Source organism: Rhipicephalus sanguineus, chromosome 5 (assembly GCF_013339695.2).
Source record: "Rhipicephalus sanguineus isolate Rsan-2018 chromosome 5, BIME_Rsan_1.4, whole genome shotgun sequence".
NCBI classification, from domain to species: Eukaryota; Metazoa; Arthropoda; class Arachnida; order Ixodida; family Ixodidae; genus Rhipicephalus; species Rhipicephalus sanguineus.
Window position 1 is genome coordinate 19,506,822 of NC_051180.1, and position 16,738 is coordinate 19,523,559.

Consider the following 16,738-nt stretch of genomic DNA (forward strand, 5'->3'; position numbering starts at 1 on the left):
ATCTACACTAACGTTGCAAGTGGTCACTGGTTGACACACAGCTTTTCAAAGCTAACCGTGTCTGCCTCGGTGCTAGAGTGGTTATATACGGTGCTCGGCTGCTGACCCGAAAGTCGCGGGTTCGATTCCGGCCGCGGCCGTCGCATTTCGATGGAGGCATCGAAACTAGGTGATGTCAGCGCACGTTAAAAGAACACCACCAGATGGTCGAAATTTCCGAAGCCCTCCACTACGGTGTGCCTCAAATATTATTTATTATTATTATTATAAATGCTAACCGTAACGTTTTTACATGTTTAAGTATTTCTGCAATTTCAGCTCTCCGAACTGGAGTTGCCAGGGCGCAGAGCATTCCACGGAATTCCTCCCGCTGTCAACAGAACCATGCTGTCCGACCTGTGTTTCTCTTTGGAAAGCGTAAGTGCTTGCATATATCGATGAACTCGCACTTGGCGAGCGCGACGCAACTAATGATGCGAATTCGAAAAAGAAATATTAGCTATAACGAGTAAATTTCACGCAGGCGACTCCCTCTTAATTTCTTGCGAAATTGAGTTATTATATTTTATTCGATCATTGAATTTATTAAAGCTCTTCTTGTTTCCCCGTAAGCGTGTCAATTGTTCTGCACACGTGATGCAAAAAAGGTGGCGGAGCGCATTATTCTTGAAAATGCGGCTTTCCCATAAATGCAGTAAATAGAGTTCGGGCAAGATAAAGGGACTCAGTTTGTAGAAAACTTGGAATCTTACATCGAACTTAGAATAAATGTGATGCACGAAAAGGAAGAAAAAGAAAAGAAAATGGTTCCGGTGTGCTCGTTTCAGAAAAACGTGATATATCGATCATCGCCTGCAGCCAATATCGCCTTCCTCCTCTGATAGCGATCACGTGACACCGCAAAGCAATCGTCAATATCTGTATACACAGACAGCCAGTCTGGATGCTTGTATCGTGGGACTCATTCATTCTACTTAGCTAAAATGTATGTTTCATGTTGTCACTACACCGATGCATTTGTCAACCATACGCATTAATAAGTGCATAGACGTTGGAGGCTTAAATGGCAGCAATACACAAAACGCAACTCTCCCTCCTTTCCCTCTCTCTCTCTTTTTAATAAATACACCACTGTACTTACGGTATGTTTCTGCTTTGCTGCCAGGGTGGCACGACCAAGTCAGGCATTTACTTAGCCTTTAGTAGTGTCCCCCAAGGCAATCTTGTTGAATTTTGCCTTGGATAAAGCAAACGAAACCGAACCAAAGCAAACCGTGAAATAGCGATAGAAATAGTAATAGCATCACTAAAGTTCTAACACGTATCTTCTCTTATCGTTATCGTCTTTTTTTTTTTCATCCTTTTCAGTTCTGGGGCTCGTTCTTCCAGATGATCTGCTCTCCATTCACCAAGGTTACTCTGGTTCTTCTCCTTATCTGGCTCACAACGTCATTCGGGTGGGTACTGCACGCACATCTTCGGAAGTTTCGAAATCACGACAACCGAATGACGTCGCACTCAACGACAGGCCGATTGCTCGTTTCCGATTCTGAGATGCCGGTGACATGGTTTATGTGGGGACGCTGGCACCTTCACTTGCACCGGCTAGCAAAACCACAAAAAATATTGAAAATGAAGGAAAGCAAAGGGGAGAGTCCAAAACATTTTCCAAGTTCAGCACACGTGTAAATAATGGCACAGAAGAGGGCCCATGCACTCTCCTAAACAAGACTAACTACACAAAAATGTCCGCAAGCCCGCACATAATTCTTGCACGTATCTACATAAGAAAACACATAAGGAACATATACAAAGCCATCGATTGTGATTCATCTTCTCTGATGTACAATTTACATGCCGCGAAAACGTGTAAAATTGGCCCTGCGAATGCTTAGTATGTGTAATATTTTCGCATGTTCAACAAGAATTTTAGACACCATAGATCTTGGTTTTGTAGCTGCATTGCTGCACATGATCCAAGTATGCTTTTACAGTTAATGGACGATGGTCTAATGCCTTATATTTCGTAACAATAACAAACTGAACGAATTCAACAACACGTACTCCCCGAGGATAATATATCCTTATTATTATTTTCCGGCGTACAATGGGTGTCTCATTGCAGGTTCTACGGCGCGGGCATCTGGTTTCCGGAGTACCTGCGCAAGATCCAGGCGGACAGCTACAGCGCCGATGCGACCATCGAGGCGAACCACTTCATCCGCGACTACGTCTTCAACTACTCACTCGACAACACAAACTTCGAAGGATGCGTCTTTCACAATGTCCGCTTCACGGGCGTCGTGCTCAACCACGTGCTCTTCACCAACTGCTCCTTCATAAACAGGTGCGTACCAGCGATGGGCGAATAGTAAACTTCCGGGGCGAATGCGAAGCGAATAAGGATTTGGTCGAATAATTCCGTATCGAATAGTTCGAATAGTATATATCACATATTATAAAGAAAACTGAGCATTTTTGTCATGATCCAACTCACTTGCACAATAAGTGTTGGAACTAGGGATGTGCGAATGTCACTTTTTTAGTTCCAAGTGAAGAAGCAACTTTGAATAGTAGCGAGATTTGAAAAGCAGTAAGGTGCGAGTTGTAAGCGGTAAAACAGATTACGTTATAAAGTTTACTATACTTAGCTCGTATATGCTCATATAACAAGCTTTTAAACTTAAAAAATGATTAATCGATGTGAAGGCAATATTTACATTTAACCTTGATGTGCGACTTCACGGCAGTGCGAATTTTTCTTGAGATAGGTTACTTCACGGCATAACATTACTACAATGCAGTGAAACCACTTTTACAAGAAGGTTACATGCGGTCGAATATATGTTTATTCGTTCGCTTGGAATACTTTAAATTCGTGTCGAAGCGAATTCGAATACTGTAATATTCGTTCGAATAATCGAAGTTCTCGAATATTCGCCCATGCCTAGTACATACAACTACGAAACGGTACTCGAACAGTCTCGTAATCAACTTTTTCGCATCTTAAAATCGCCGTATGGCCTTAAAGGTTTCAACATCGTTTTAAACCTCGAAACCGCAATACGGCTTTAACAAAGACAAAGCAAAAATTGGAAGGGCACCACCCCTACGGTAAAATCAGCACAATGACAACCATCACGCGCTTGAAATATTACGAAAATTCCTTTCGTCACCGACGACGAACGTCGCCTAAGGATAGCTTGTCAGATATGCTACGCAAAACGCACGGATCAGTCAGTTTCATAACGACATGCGCCTGGAATCCTTTGCGCACGGAATAACGTCAGCACTTATTTCACAATCTTGTTCTCTTCCTTTTCCCTATCTCCTATGTGCCGTGTGTAGCAATGTATGCAGTCTTTTATGCTAACTCTTGCAAGTACATTGATGCTCTCCCATTCAAGATAGTTATCTTGCCCTGTGTGAACAGTATTAAAAAAAGCAATGAAAAAGTACTTGACACGGTTCTGTCATCTCTTTCGCATTATATTTTTCTCTATACCCGCTTTCCTGTGTATAACAATCGAGCTTGCTTCTGATTAAAAACTCTGCCTTTCTATACGTTCTTGACATCTATTTCTACAAATCAATAGCTCAGATCAATAAACTACGCATTCAAACGGAAGCACCAGTAGCGTTCTCAACGATATTAAGCGCACCTTCTAAGTAAAACTGACATTTCTTTCTTTCTTTCGTTCTTTTTTTACGCCTGCAGCACGTTTAGCGACGTTCGTTCGAGCCGCAGCTTCTTCGAGCACTGTGACTTCCGGCGCGTGCGCTTCGTGGACACGGACTTCTACGACTTTCGGTTCCGCGACTGCGCCTTCCACAACAGCACCACTTTCCTGAACCGGCGCACTGGCTGCCCCATCGACTTCGACGTAAACTTCCGCCTGTCGGACGTGTTCATCGAGAACCTGTTCGCGCAGCTGGCCATCATTCCGGGAAACATCATCTCCTCCTGCATCATCGACAGGATTGGTCGCGTACGCACCTTAGGTACGAGACACTGGGCTATCTCTAGTATCAGCCAGTGACAGTCTCAAGGCGTGTTCACACCTGCGACTACCATCGGTCGTGCGACCAAGTTAGACGCAAAGAGACTGGTCGCAAAGTGACTACTTTGGCTCAGTCGCTTGCTGCTCAATTTTTCAGTACCGCGACTGCAGTCGCAAACGTCTGAACCAATCAGATGCGCAGGAACAGGACATCAGCTTATTTTGCGGAGAAATAGCAATGCGATCAGACGTGAATTCTGTGTGTCGACGGGTATAAGTCGCATGAAAGTGTGAACACTGGTCGTTTTGAATCGCTTTTTAGTCGCCAGTCGCAGATGGTTGCGCGGCCGGCGCTAGTCGCAGGCGTGAACGAGCCTTTAGGCAGTGACTAGTTGATGATAACGCGTTACCGGCAATCAGCTACTTTTTCATGTAACTTTTATGTGTAGCTCCTCCTTTTTCGTTCGAGCGACTTGTAACTGTAACTTATATCGTTAAAGCTACGGCAACACACGTGGTTACATTTAAGAAATAACGACGTTTTAGCGTTTACATGAAAAGGGAAAAAAACAGAGGCGCATAACACTGCATGATACGCTTTATCACGAATCTAAATCTAAACAAAGTATGTAATTTATGTTACTGGCGCATTAAATACTGTTTTACAGTGTCGGAAATATAAACACATTACTTTATCGACAGTAACTAGCTTTGTTAAAACTTTTAACTATAAGTGTAACAAGGTTATTTTACTTCTTTAGGTAACTATAACCTTAAGGCTGTTACTTTTTGCTGGTAGGGTGAACTGTCAGTCACCCACTGCGGCAGATATCGTTTTCTAATCAGAAACGGTGCCAACATTGGCTCCCTTGGATAAATAACGGGGCATAATAATACTTCGTAAAACTAGCAAACTAGTGCCATTCTAAGTGCTAAGTGAAGAATTAATCTGCCTCGCATACAAGCAAGCATTCAAGCGCGCGCACGCACACACTCGCAGCGTGTTCTCTGAAGAAACATTTACCACCAGCACTGCTTTAAGAAACACGCTGTCGTGAAGTGCGCGTCTATCGAGAACGGACACGTGATAGAATGTACAATTGTAGGAGTAAAGTGCCCAGCTATTTCAAAGCGACACACAGACCGCATGGCTACCGACGCTTCTTGTGCAGTCGGTGGTGGTCGGCAACACTGAGTTGATGCGGTGTGGTTTGCGAAGAAACCGAGGCCTTTTGTGGGCTGTTGTTATTGCCTCTGAATGCATTTTGGCTCCTACTCAAACCCACAAGCTTACCGGCCACGACGCTTCTCCTGTGGCATAACTGTGTTAGGTGAAGTGTGCTTTGAAGTACAGTTTTTTTCTGTGCGTCTTTCTCCCTTTTAAACATTTTTAAATGGGTAGAATACTTTCTGACGAATTTCAAGGTTTGCTATTCTATGCAGCTCTATAGAGCGTAGCTGATTCAACTGACCGCAATACAGTTGTACCCACTCAAACCTGGTGTCTGATCATCGTTAGTTTTAAATCCCGTCATGACGGCAGGTAACGCTCTTACGTCTAGCTACTCAGTGGGACGTGGCAATTCGCAGAATTCGCAAGTTTGGTGACACTGATGTCTTGAAAAGGAGGCGCCTTACACGTTCGCAAAATGAAGTTAAACTACCGCGTTCCGATCACCACAGTGTAGCTTCTCCTGTGGCACAAATGTCTAAGGTGAAGCCTGCTTTACAAAACAGCCCGATTTCTGGTTTTGATTGTTTTCCTTCGCAGGTTTTGAAGCCCACCATGTAGCACTATTCTTCATTACAATAAGGTAAAGGCGGAACTTAGTCATTAAAAAAGTTCACGACCTTAGCGACACCAGTATTTTGAGCAGGGAACGACACTAACACGCGTGAAATTGAAATCTGAGGGAAAGTGCCACATTACGACAAATCACGCAAAGCATTCGCTTTTGTTAGAATAGAAGGGCTCGTTGACGCCTTGTAGTAAAGCCGTGCTTAGATGTTTGATTTCGTTTCCTTCAATTAGTGGACTATCAGCCACGGCGACAGCCTTTTAGTTAGACAACTTCGAAGGCAATCGAGGCAATTCGAAGCGCTTCGTGAACCTTTCTCTCTCTCACGACCCTACTTTTTTATTCGCTTTCAACAAAGATGAGTTTTGGGACTTGCTTGAACGGATATTGCGGTTTGAAAGAACAGATTAAAAAAAAAAAGTCGTGTGTTGTTTTTACCTGGCCATTACACTACCACATGTTCAAAAACCTATGGTAACAATTGGGCTAAAAGATTGAAAAATTATTTTTACGAGTCTGTGACGGCTCAGAATTGCTTGCTTGGTGATGTTTAGACGCGCGTCTCTGCGAATGCACAAGCCTCCAGTAACTGCTCATTGCATAAGAATGTAAAGAAAGCCGCGTGCAGAGAGATACTGTTCTGAAATGGATGATTGACGACTGCCCGTCTGTAGCATGAAGTCACAAGGAAATCCATACGAATTGCTCAGAAAGGAAGCTTCTTAGTTGAAAAAAAAAAAAAAAAGCTCGTCCTGGTACGGGGATCGAACCCGGGACCAACGCCTCTCTGGTACGTTATCTCTACCAATTGGGCTAACCTGTATGCTAACCAGGAGCATTTGGCAGCGCAAGGGCGAAATATTCAACTTGAAGCATATAAACACGAAATATTGCAAATGAGTTCCGCGGAATCCTGCAAAGTGGCGGAAGGGGTTAACCCCTTCCGACACCTTGCGGAACACTGCTTCTATCTTTTTTTAATTCTGAAGCAATATAGGAAAAAAATTTCTAGGAAACAATGGCGAGCATTTGTTTCTGGTTGGGATACCTTTATCTATTAATTGTAGTGTCGTCGCCTACTTCACGTTCTCCTTGTTTTGCGCTCTCCTGTTGCAGGAATCTCTCTGTTTCTCTCAAGTGCGAGCATCCTGCTCGTGTGGCTGTCAGTGGCACGGTCCTCTGTGATCACATTCCAAGCCATCTTCAACTTCGTCTCCATTTCAGCGTGGAACGCCGTAGACGTCGCAACCACAGAGTCCTATCCAGCGACACTCAGGCAAGAATGTAGACTAGTCGAAGCGCTTTCAGACTTTTATAAATGCGAAAACACCAGCTTTTCTTCATAGCAAAACAGTATCAATGCTTCTTTTCGCTTCGCAGGTGAATCATGCGACGTTTTATTTGATGTCTTGTTGCACATCGTAACGACCCTTGGCATTTTCTTTGGGACTACATTATCCGTTGTTTGTGCGCAATGTAAAGGGACTCCTGCAGGAGAATTTGCCGGTTTTCCTTGCTGCGAACTCACTGCACCCATTCCACACCTGCTTAATTCTCATCCACATCACTGCAATCACACTGACAATTTCTTGCTGTTTTCCTTGCCTCCCACACGGTAAAACACCGTGCCATACATCACATTGCACTTAGGAAATTTCGTTAAGTTTCACAAGTCTCGCTGGAACATATACCATAAAGGTCGTCACCTTATAGACGACTGTCATTACTTACGACTGCTGAAGGCCTTGACTATGTGAGAAAAGCACCTATTTATCAATAATTATTTTCGGTAAAAATCGCATTATGTAAATAATTATGTGACTTTTTTAAGTACTTTTATTCTTAGTTTTGAGATGAATCTTCCTAAAAGTATAATATTTTTATATGGATGATTCGGGGGCCCCCCAGGCTACGGGCCTGGTCTGTGCAGATGCGAGGCATTGCGTGAATCATTGCAGCAAGACACGTCGACTCGATTCGCGTCGAGCTGTAGGAGCCCATGCGTACTTGGTGAAACCAAAACTTTGTCTCGGCGTCTCTCGTCTTTTACTCTTATTTTTTTCTAATTGTTTCGGCTTATTTGCCGGACATTGTCAATGTGCTGGCAGTAAATGGCACGATATTCATTTCTCATAATGTGCTTTTTGCCCTGTGGTCCATTTGCAGAAGCACGGCGTACGGCTTCCTGAGCGCGGCCAGCCGATTGGCGGCTCTCTTGGGCAGCCTGACCTTCGGCCACTTCATCAGCATGAGCCGCTCAGTGCCCATCGTGACGACCGCCGCCGTACTGCTGGTCGGTTGCCTGGCATCGTTGCGCTTGCCCGAGACCAGGGACGTGCTCATGTGAGCGCCCTGTCGCACCTTCCAAGACCGTGCCGGGACTCCACCCACGATGATGAGAAGTCAAAGTATGCGCCCGCAGCGCCTTCCAATAGGCCCTGCAACCGCCAAGCCACGTCCACCGAAGACCGTGCAAGCGACGCATGAACCTGGCTTATGATCTGTCCAGGAGGGACGCTTGTGTTGTCTAGTCGACAAACCTGAAGAGAACGCGACTCTAGCCATATACGCGACGACAGTACCGCCACCGTGATACAGCGTCTCAGAAAAAGCGCATTCGGTTCGCTTTCTTTGGTACAATTATTTATCGATTTCTCTAATCCTCATTTGCACGTACCTAGCTTGCCCATACTGCGTCGCTATACGGTTTTTTGTCGGACTACAGACCCTCGAGCTTGACGTCGAGAGTGGGATACCAAATGAACATTCCCTTTCCACACGGATCCGTCTGGCACCGAGACCGGAAGCATGGCACCAATGACTGCGTGATGAAGCTCTCTGGCGTGTACGCCTTGACGCCGCGTGGTTGTAGAGACCATGTAGTGATCGGCTCTGTCTTGTGAAGAAGCGCGGTTTAATTAGAGCGATTCAATCTGTGATCCTCGGGCCGTCGTGCAGACCTTTCGCCGAGGCGATAGGTTTTCTCGAGCGTAGATTGTAAGATGCAATGCTAATCAGTCGGTTGCGTTCCTCCGCTGCTGTAACAGGATCAGAAGCCGCGCTTTTCGTCACTTGGCGTACTGTAGTGGTGACGGCGCAGCCAAATGCGGCTTACGCCGTTGTCTTACCACTTGCAGATTTGTCCTCTGTAATCTACTACATTCGCTATCTCCTTCCTGATTTGATGCTAAACGCAGACCGTCGTCATTCCGCGATCGCAGGATGCTTTGTGATGCACCCGTCTTGTGCTCCTGCGCGGTATTTCATACAGTACACGGCCCCGTATGGCAGGCATAGTACTTAATTATATTAGGGTCAGTTCGGAAACGCGCTTACAGAATTCCGCAGCGCTCGCACAGTGCTTTCGAAAAAGCGGACTATCGGATTTGCGCGCAAAATAGCCTTTCTTCTTACTCTTTCATCGTCAGGGCCGAGCATTACCGTTGGGTGACTTGCGTCATCCCCTGGACAAGGGCGTCCGCAGAACTTTTTCCAGGGGGGTGCATCAGCAGTGGGTGGGGGAGGGGGAGGGGGGCATATAGCATAGGTAGCTTTTGTTTCATTGCCGTGACATGACCGGCAAGATGAGTCCATAGCAGTATGTAACGTGGAAAGTTGGCTGGTAATCCTGAATGTTGTTTCACGCGGATATGCGGGACGGGAGTGTACTAATCAAGTTGTGTAGCTTACTGCTACTGCATAGAAAATTATTATCCGAAATTCCAAGGGGGGGGCACCTGCCCCCCCTTGCACCCCCCTCCGGACGCCCATGCCCCTGGATGCACGAATGTAGTGCACAGGGGCCACCTCGTGCGAAACGATCGTCACTCTCTCTCTTGGGGGCTGTTAGTGCTGTGCAACGCTCTTTATTTATGCATAGCGCAGTAAGTATCATATGAGAAGAGTGCGAAGATTTTTCCTTACTAATTGCAAATGAGCGTACTCTGTGGCGTCACTAGAGGGTGAACAGCATATCTGCAGGAATGATAAACTATACCTGTGTGCTGAGGGGAACAGCGCAAAAAACGGGACGGAGAAAGATTGAACACACGACACAAGCACAATACCTGTATAGTCAACCAGAACAATGTCACTACGTGGAAGTGTGATCGATAAACTTAAACAAGCAACTGGCCCAACAATTCAAACAATCAGAAAAAGATATGTAACTGACAGAATGAAGAGGAAGCGCATCAGGTATTTGAAGTGCCCTTGGCGAGGCCCCAGTGCCAAGTTTGGCTAATCACCGCAAGTGGTAAGGCGCTTCAAAGTTTGCAGACATAAGCAGTACTGAGTGATCAGTGCCACGCTTGTTTGTTTACAATGCCCGAACCTGGCAATGGGCCCTTTAACGGTTACACTAAAAACACCAAAATTGCATTAATCACACGGAACAAATCACTAGATGCACCATGCTTAATGAATATGTCACTATAAGGGCGTACAAGGATTTCATTTCAAAGTGGGGGGGGGGGGGGAGACAAAGGTGGACCACCTTCAATCTCAACCATCCCTTGGCTATGCCAATGGTAACAGCAATCAACAGTGAACAGGCTGATACGCTTGCAAGCAGGAACATTAAGGAGCCACAACACTTCATGTAACTTGCAACATAAGATATCACCTTTCTTTTAAAAAATAACATTCTTCTAGAGACTGCAAGGCAGAGAAAAAGCTCCAAAAACAAAAAACTTGTTTTTTTCTTTTTCCTTTAGGGATACACAAGCTGCTGAGTCCTTGAAAAGCTAGATCTATCATAGTGCCACTCCACTGGTACAGTCAGCAAAATGGGCCTGGTGCTGCCTGTTCCATTTTCCCACCACTTCCCAGTGGCGCCACTGAGCATGCTCCTATTATTACCACATTATTGTTCATGAAGGCAGCTTTGTAATTGTAATGTTGCTCTTGTCAAGGTTGCATTCACTGAAATGACAGAGAAGCTAAGATAGCTACAGGGCTGTATCAATGACAAAGGGTGGTCCTGTGGTCGCTATATAAGGTGACGATGACCAAGATGAGTACAACATGTTCACTATATAGTGTAACGTACGCTCAGCTGCACTTTCTTGATGTTGGTGGGAGCTGAACCGTGGCACACCTGCCGTGCTGTCTGTGAGCAACTCAACGACACTGAGTAAGTGAACTTAAGAATGAATGACTCACGTTGGTGCAATATTTGCTTGCGTAATGCAAGCTCGCTAAAGATGACAAGATTGTACAGGCACGTGTTGATGCATGCCCTATGTATACAAGTTATACAAGCGGTGTGACCTCTGCAAAGTACATGCACCAGCAGGAGAGAGCGTGTTGGGGCATGCCTTTGAGAAGCGCTCGCGATGGGATACAACACGAGATGCAGTGAAAAAAGGTGTCTTGTAGTCTGCTCAGAGATGACTGCACACTTGCATTGCCTTTGCAACAGATCTGAGGGATGCTATTGTACAAAGTTCCACTGTTTGTGGATACAAAATGAAAAGTATGCGTTGTAGGTAAAGATTTCCAATGCTATTGGGCTGCCAATAGTCACAAAGTGCTGAATTAAGCTATTTGAAAAAGAAAATAAACATGGCTAGGCAAATAATGAGCCGAGTGTGTAGCCACAACGCCTGACAGGAAATGCAGCGTTGATGTCAAATAAGACCACATATCCTCGAGGGAAGTTACATATCAAAGCGACGTATATGTTCAACCACATGAACCATGTCCTGTCTATCTGAGGCCCGGTTAGCAGGCTACTGATTTTAATTTACCCCAAAAACCTCATTTCGGTTGTCTGTACCCTGTTTAACAGTAACGTCACACTAAAGTGAAAACCGCAGCTGGAAACAGCCACGTGTTCGTGTGAAAGCACACAATCTTGCTCTGTTTGTCCATTTACATTGCAATGTCAGTTTCTGCAAATCTTTGGCACACACCTTGAATCGCTAACAAAAGGTGATGTTTTGCCCAAGCCTGGTGTAACATACGGACTGAAGATCCAAACGATCGACAGCCTTCCAGAATCGGTGCTTTCTAACCGTTTCTGCCGAATGCACCCTGTCGGACTTACTACTTGATAGAATTCATCTTACAGTTGTCGTCCCAACCGCAAGAATCCTCTCTTCAGTAGAGGCTGTCACCAAGGTTTCTGACAGCAACAAATCTGTGCATGGCAATATGAGCTGGAATGTTATCGCGAACACTGTTGAATATCAAAGTTGTTGAAATGCTGTCATCTCTCACAAATTTAAATGTATGCATACATGTGGTTCAAACGTTTGCTATGCTGCCGAGTGACCCTTAGTCCTTCTTACCCTGTCTGTCCCTACTCTCTTACGAGCATGTCATGTTTCCTGTCGAAAGGTTGGCTGTTTGTTGTTAATAGGCACCATGTCTGCAGACAGTGATGAGGAACAAAACAAATCCAAAGTGGTTGCTTGCAAAGGCAACTATGGGCATACAGATCTCTAGGAATCTTCTCAACTGATTAGGCATATATACCTTTTTAATATTAATGTGCACTAGACGAGTCACTGCTTTGTCCCACTGCTGCTAAAAGTAGGATGAATGCGTATTCTAACACAAACACATGTTGAGGTAGCTATGACAATAACTTCATCAAAAACAATATCTGCTCCAATCAAGAGTAGCTCCCGCCGAGTTGTGCAGAGTAGGTGAAATCAAAGCGTACGGTGTTTTAATGTTCACACTTTAATGGTGTGGGCAGGACGATCATCACATTTGACAGGCAAGCTCTGAAACTTGGCAGAGCACAATGCGTAAGCTACACGAACAGTATTTCGCTTTTCAAACGTGGGCCACGCACCCGTCGAAGCCCTTCTTGGGCTCAAAGAAGCAAACGGTAACAAAAACGGCTCTTGCTCATATTTGCCATTTGAGTCCACGTATGCTCAACGCTTTGATATTCCTAATCAAGCGCACAGAAGGCTACAACACTTTTCTGCTGGAAAGCAAAATCCTCCTACATTAGCGAAGCAACTCAACGTGAAGAGTATCACAGTGAATTCACTTCACTGCAAATGACAGTTTTCATCGCATGTAGGTAAAACACAGCACAACCAGTTTAAAGTTAGAAAATAGGCTCAGCAAACACGTTAATGAGCCACTTTTTGTTCACTCATTCATGTGATAATTATTTCGCCACTTTCTAGTATAGCTTCTACTGCTTTAAAGTTGGTAAGACGTATTGAAAGATGTTATAAACACCATTACTTGGACCTTTGTTCCTGCTTTGGGGTGTTGCACCAAATCTCACCTAAGGACTGCTCACTCTACGTAGTGTGCAACGCTATTTCAACCCCACAGGATAGACACGTTTGTTCTCGTAGATCGGTCCTGCGTGTAAATGCTCTGTCTCCTGTATGTACATAAGACACGTATATTTTCATGTGTTGACTGCGGTTGTTGTTTGAGGTGTTGATGCACGGAGGCGAAGCATTCGGCATGGCCGAGCCCTACGCGTTTCAGTTGATATTATTTTTGTCACCAGTAAGAATTTCTGGCCACATCGCGTAAGTTCTAATGTGATTAATTACCAGAACGAAACACGACACAGATAACCCTAAAGGTGCCGTTATTCTGTATCTGTACGGTCTGTTCTGGTTGTCCTGGTTCGTGATGCAAAGTTGTTGAGTAGTGCTTAGTCAATTCCTGTGCCATGTTTAGTGAATGTTGCTGTAATATATAGTTTCCATAACTGCAACGTTGTCTTTGCACAAAAAGAAAGAGGCAAGATGAAAAAACAAAGGAATAAAAGAATCACGCACATCTTTAAAAACACATAGTGCACACGTGTATACGTACGTCCGTACATATCCTGGTGTACATGGTTAGTGTATTAAAAAAATGACTGCATATTATTTAGAACAGACATGGCAGAGTTTGTCTCATTTCCTCTTCTCTAGCCAGTGCACATTTTCCAGAGCACAAACTGGGTTTGCGATTTTCCATAACAATATTTGCATATACCAGCATACAATTTCATGTCATCAGTTTCATGTAACCTCTCTGTCTAGCCTGCCCAATTCACACAGTGTTTGTTCATGGCTGATTCACAAAGTTCCTTAAAAAGTAGCTACAGCAGCGAAACGTCTATCGATGTTTGTTACAGCCTGTGCATACAGTAGTCATCAGTGAAGTGTATCTTAATGTACTTGTCCGCACCTACACTTGACTTAACAGCAACTCAACGACGCTATGCCAGAGTTGGGAAAACGTGCCAAGCGTTCCAATGCGTGCACTCACAAAAGGGAAATTGTTAATATTAACTGCTGGGGTTTTACATCCCAAAACCACAATACGATTATGAGGGATGTTGTAGTGGAGGGCTCCGAAAATTTCGATCGTCTAGTGTTCTTTAACGTGCATCTAGCAATTCTTTAACGTGCATCTAGCAAATCTAAGCACATGGGCTTCTAACATTTCACTTCCATCGAAATGAGGCCACCACGGCCAGGATTCAAGAGAAAACCATCAGCATTACAGAAAACGTGCCAGGCAGCTGGGTGCATTTATCTGCATGCAGGATATTCTTAGACTGTCTATTCTGCCTGATCAGTCATGCGTCCGTGGCAGTGAAGTTAGAGCATCGGGCCTGAGTACTACGGGCCTTGTGTTCAAATCCGGCCATTGAAATGTTTTCAAAATTTATTTGTATTACCAAGGGATGGGAAACGCAGTTGAGAAAGGCAGGTTTACATGGAGTGACGATATTAAGAAGGTCACAGGGAACTAGCTCCCACAGGACAGGGAAGATCACTGGAAGAAGCCTACGTCCTGCAGTGGACTAAAACAGGCCTAGAACGATGACGGCGATATTTATCCAGTGTAAATATGCACTGTGTTGATGTCGCCTCCATTCTGTATGCCTCCTGTATGTGCTTAATGAGAACTAACAGACAATAATGCCAGCGAAAGTATAGGGGACGTTATTTGTAGTGATTAAAATATAAATGTGAAGAATGTAAAGTGGACGAAAAGGTAACTTGCCGCCAGCAGGGACCGAACCTGCGACCTTCGAATAACATGTCCGATGCTCTACCACTGAGCTACGGCGGCGGTCATCCTCCCGTCTACTTTATGGGGTTCCACACTTACCACCGTGGCTGCGATCGGCGCTGACTAACACTCCTAGGTTTAAATGCACATATATACCCCATAAAGTGGACGAGAGGATGACCGCTGCCGTAGCTCAGTGGTAGAGCATCAGACGCGTTATTCGAAGGTCGCAGGTTCGGTCCCTGCCGGCAGCAAGTTACCTTTTCATCCACTTTACTTTCTTCACATTTATATTCTAATTACTACAAATAACGCCCCCTATACTTTCCCTGACATTATTGTCAGTTCTCATTAATATTATGTCTAACAAAGAAAAACGAGCTCTTAAAAGTCATCTACTTTCGTTCCTGTATGTGCCTGACACCTGAATTGTCTATACAAATCATGAGAACGAAGCTAAACAAATGCTACATGCACTTCAAATTTGTTTGAAAGGAACAGTTGCAGGCTCAGTGTAGGCAAGAACTTTGTCTACAGCACAGACGAAAACTGGGTCTCTCTGTCTGTTTTGCTATTGTCTACACTGTAAACCGAGATCACGAATCAACTAGCCCAATGGACCACATTAGCTCATAGGGCAGGAACAGGAAAAAAATGCCCCCACCTCCCCGAAGGGAATCGTGAGGAAATGCGAATGCATTTCTTGCGCCGAGAGAGGGTACCGTTGCCGTCAGACATTCACCTTCACCGACTTCTGCCATCGCCTTGAGAGGCGCCCAGCCAGCGAACGGTCGAGAGTGAGGCGCGAGCGGACGGGAGAGTGGGGCGCAGGGAGGAGAGAGAGCGAATGGCGAGAGGAGCGGCGAAGCACTGCACCTACCCTCTCCTACACTCTCTCGCACCACATGCTCCGGTTGCTAGGGGTGAGGATAAGCGCGCACGCCCTCAGCTGTTGCTATGGGAGAGGGCACCGCGGACAACACCGGACATAGCCCGACTAAGAAATGCATTCGCATTTAAAAAATTTAACTGTGGCAAGCTGTACCACTGATTTCAGTTGTATTCAATTAGTGGTGAAGGCTCTCGATTGTTAGTTTCACACAGACTATGGAGACCCAACGCCATAGCAACAACAAATGCATGCTGTTTCACAGCCTTCAAAAAAAAAAAAACTTCCACCCATCGGGTATCCTGAAGGGCCTGCTCAAACATTATCATTGTATGCGAAAGCCTTGAGCACTTTATCCTCTTTTTCTTTAAAAGTTGGCCGCCACGCTTGGTTCCGACATGTGGCAGACATGGTATGTACACTATGTGGCACGTGGCTTCTGGGTCTTTTACCAGCGGCTTGATGTGCCATTCATGCAACTACTCAATACCTATTCAGCCTGCTTGCTGCATATAATTGGCGAGAACATTGCGGAGAGCAAATCCCGGCTGCCTGTGGTAGTGCAAGGATATTTGGCTGAAGTGTTCAAAGGAGTCTCTAGTACAAATTGGCAGAGTATTGCGACTATGTTCACAAGCGTTGCAGGACCCCTTTAAAGGGACACTAAAGAGCAAAACGATTTTTCTCATATTAGTAAAGTACTCTTTCACGATACCAAAAACACCACGCTTGTGTCGAGAAGACAATTAGTAAGCAAGAAAACGCGCAAAAACAAAATGTGGGTGGCAACGCCACCTTGAAGTTTCCGCACCATTCACCGTGACATCACATGTTTTGACGGCGCCTACTAGGAACTACGTAGTTCCCAATTGGTAAAAATGAAGTACATTGTCTTCTGAGGGGGCCATACACTTAACATACCAAGTTCGGGGTGATTTTGCTGAGCGAATGGCGGCAAAGTACGATAAGTACACTTTGAAATCCATGACATCACGTGGCGAGATTTCGGCACGTGAAAATGAAACTTTGAACTTGATTTTCTCCTGTATTAA

The 16,738-nt window shown here is 45.0% G+C and overlaps 1 protein-coding gene and 1 non-coding gene across 2 annotated transcripts in view; one reads left to right on the forward strand and one right to left on the reverse strand.

The window, feature by feature from the left end:
* Nucleotides 1-9,294, forward strand: part of LOC119393330 (synaptic vesicle glycoprotein 2C) — a 163,280-nt gene extending 153,986 nt beyond the window's left edge. Inside the window, exons 9-14 of the mRNA XM_037660297.2 lie at nucleotides 319-417; nucleotides 1,369-1,457; nucleotides 2,126-2,347; nucleotides 3,719-4,002; nucleotides 6,917-7,076; nucleotides 7,967-9,294. Of these exons, the coding sequence (XP_037516225.1) occupies nucleotides 319-417; nucleotides 1,369-1,457; nucleotides 2,126-2,347; nucleotides 3,719-4,002; nucleotides 6,917-7,076; nucleotides 7,967-8,147 (1,035 nt within the window). The 3' untranslated portion in view covers nucleotides 8,148-9,294. The remainder of the gene's footprint in view (nucleotides 1-318; nucleotides 418-1,368; nucleotides 1,458-2,125; nucleotides 2,348-3,718; nucleotides 4,003-6,916; nucleotides 7,077-7,966) is intronic.
* Nucleotides 9,295-14,785: 5,491 nt separating this feature from the next.
* Trnat-ugu (transfer RNA threonine (anticodon UGU)) lies at nucleotides 14,786-14,857 on the reverse strand. The gene has a single exon. It is a non-coding gene; the product is annotated as a tRNA-Thr (tRNA).
* Nucleotides 14,858-16,738: the final 1,881 nt, after the last annotated feature.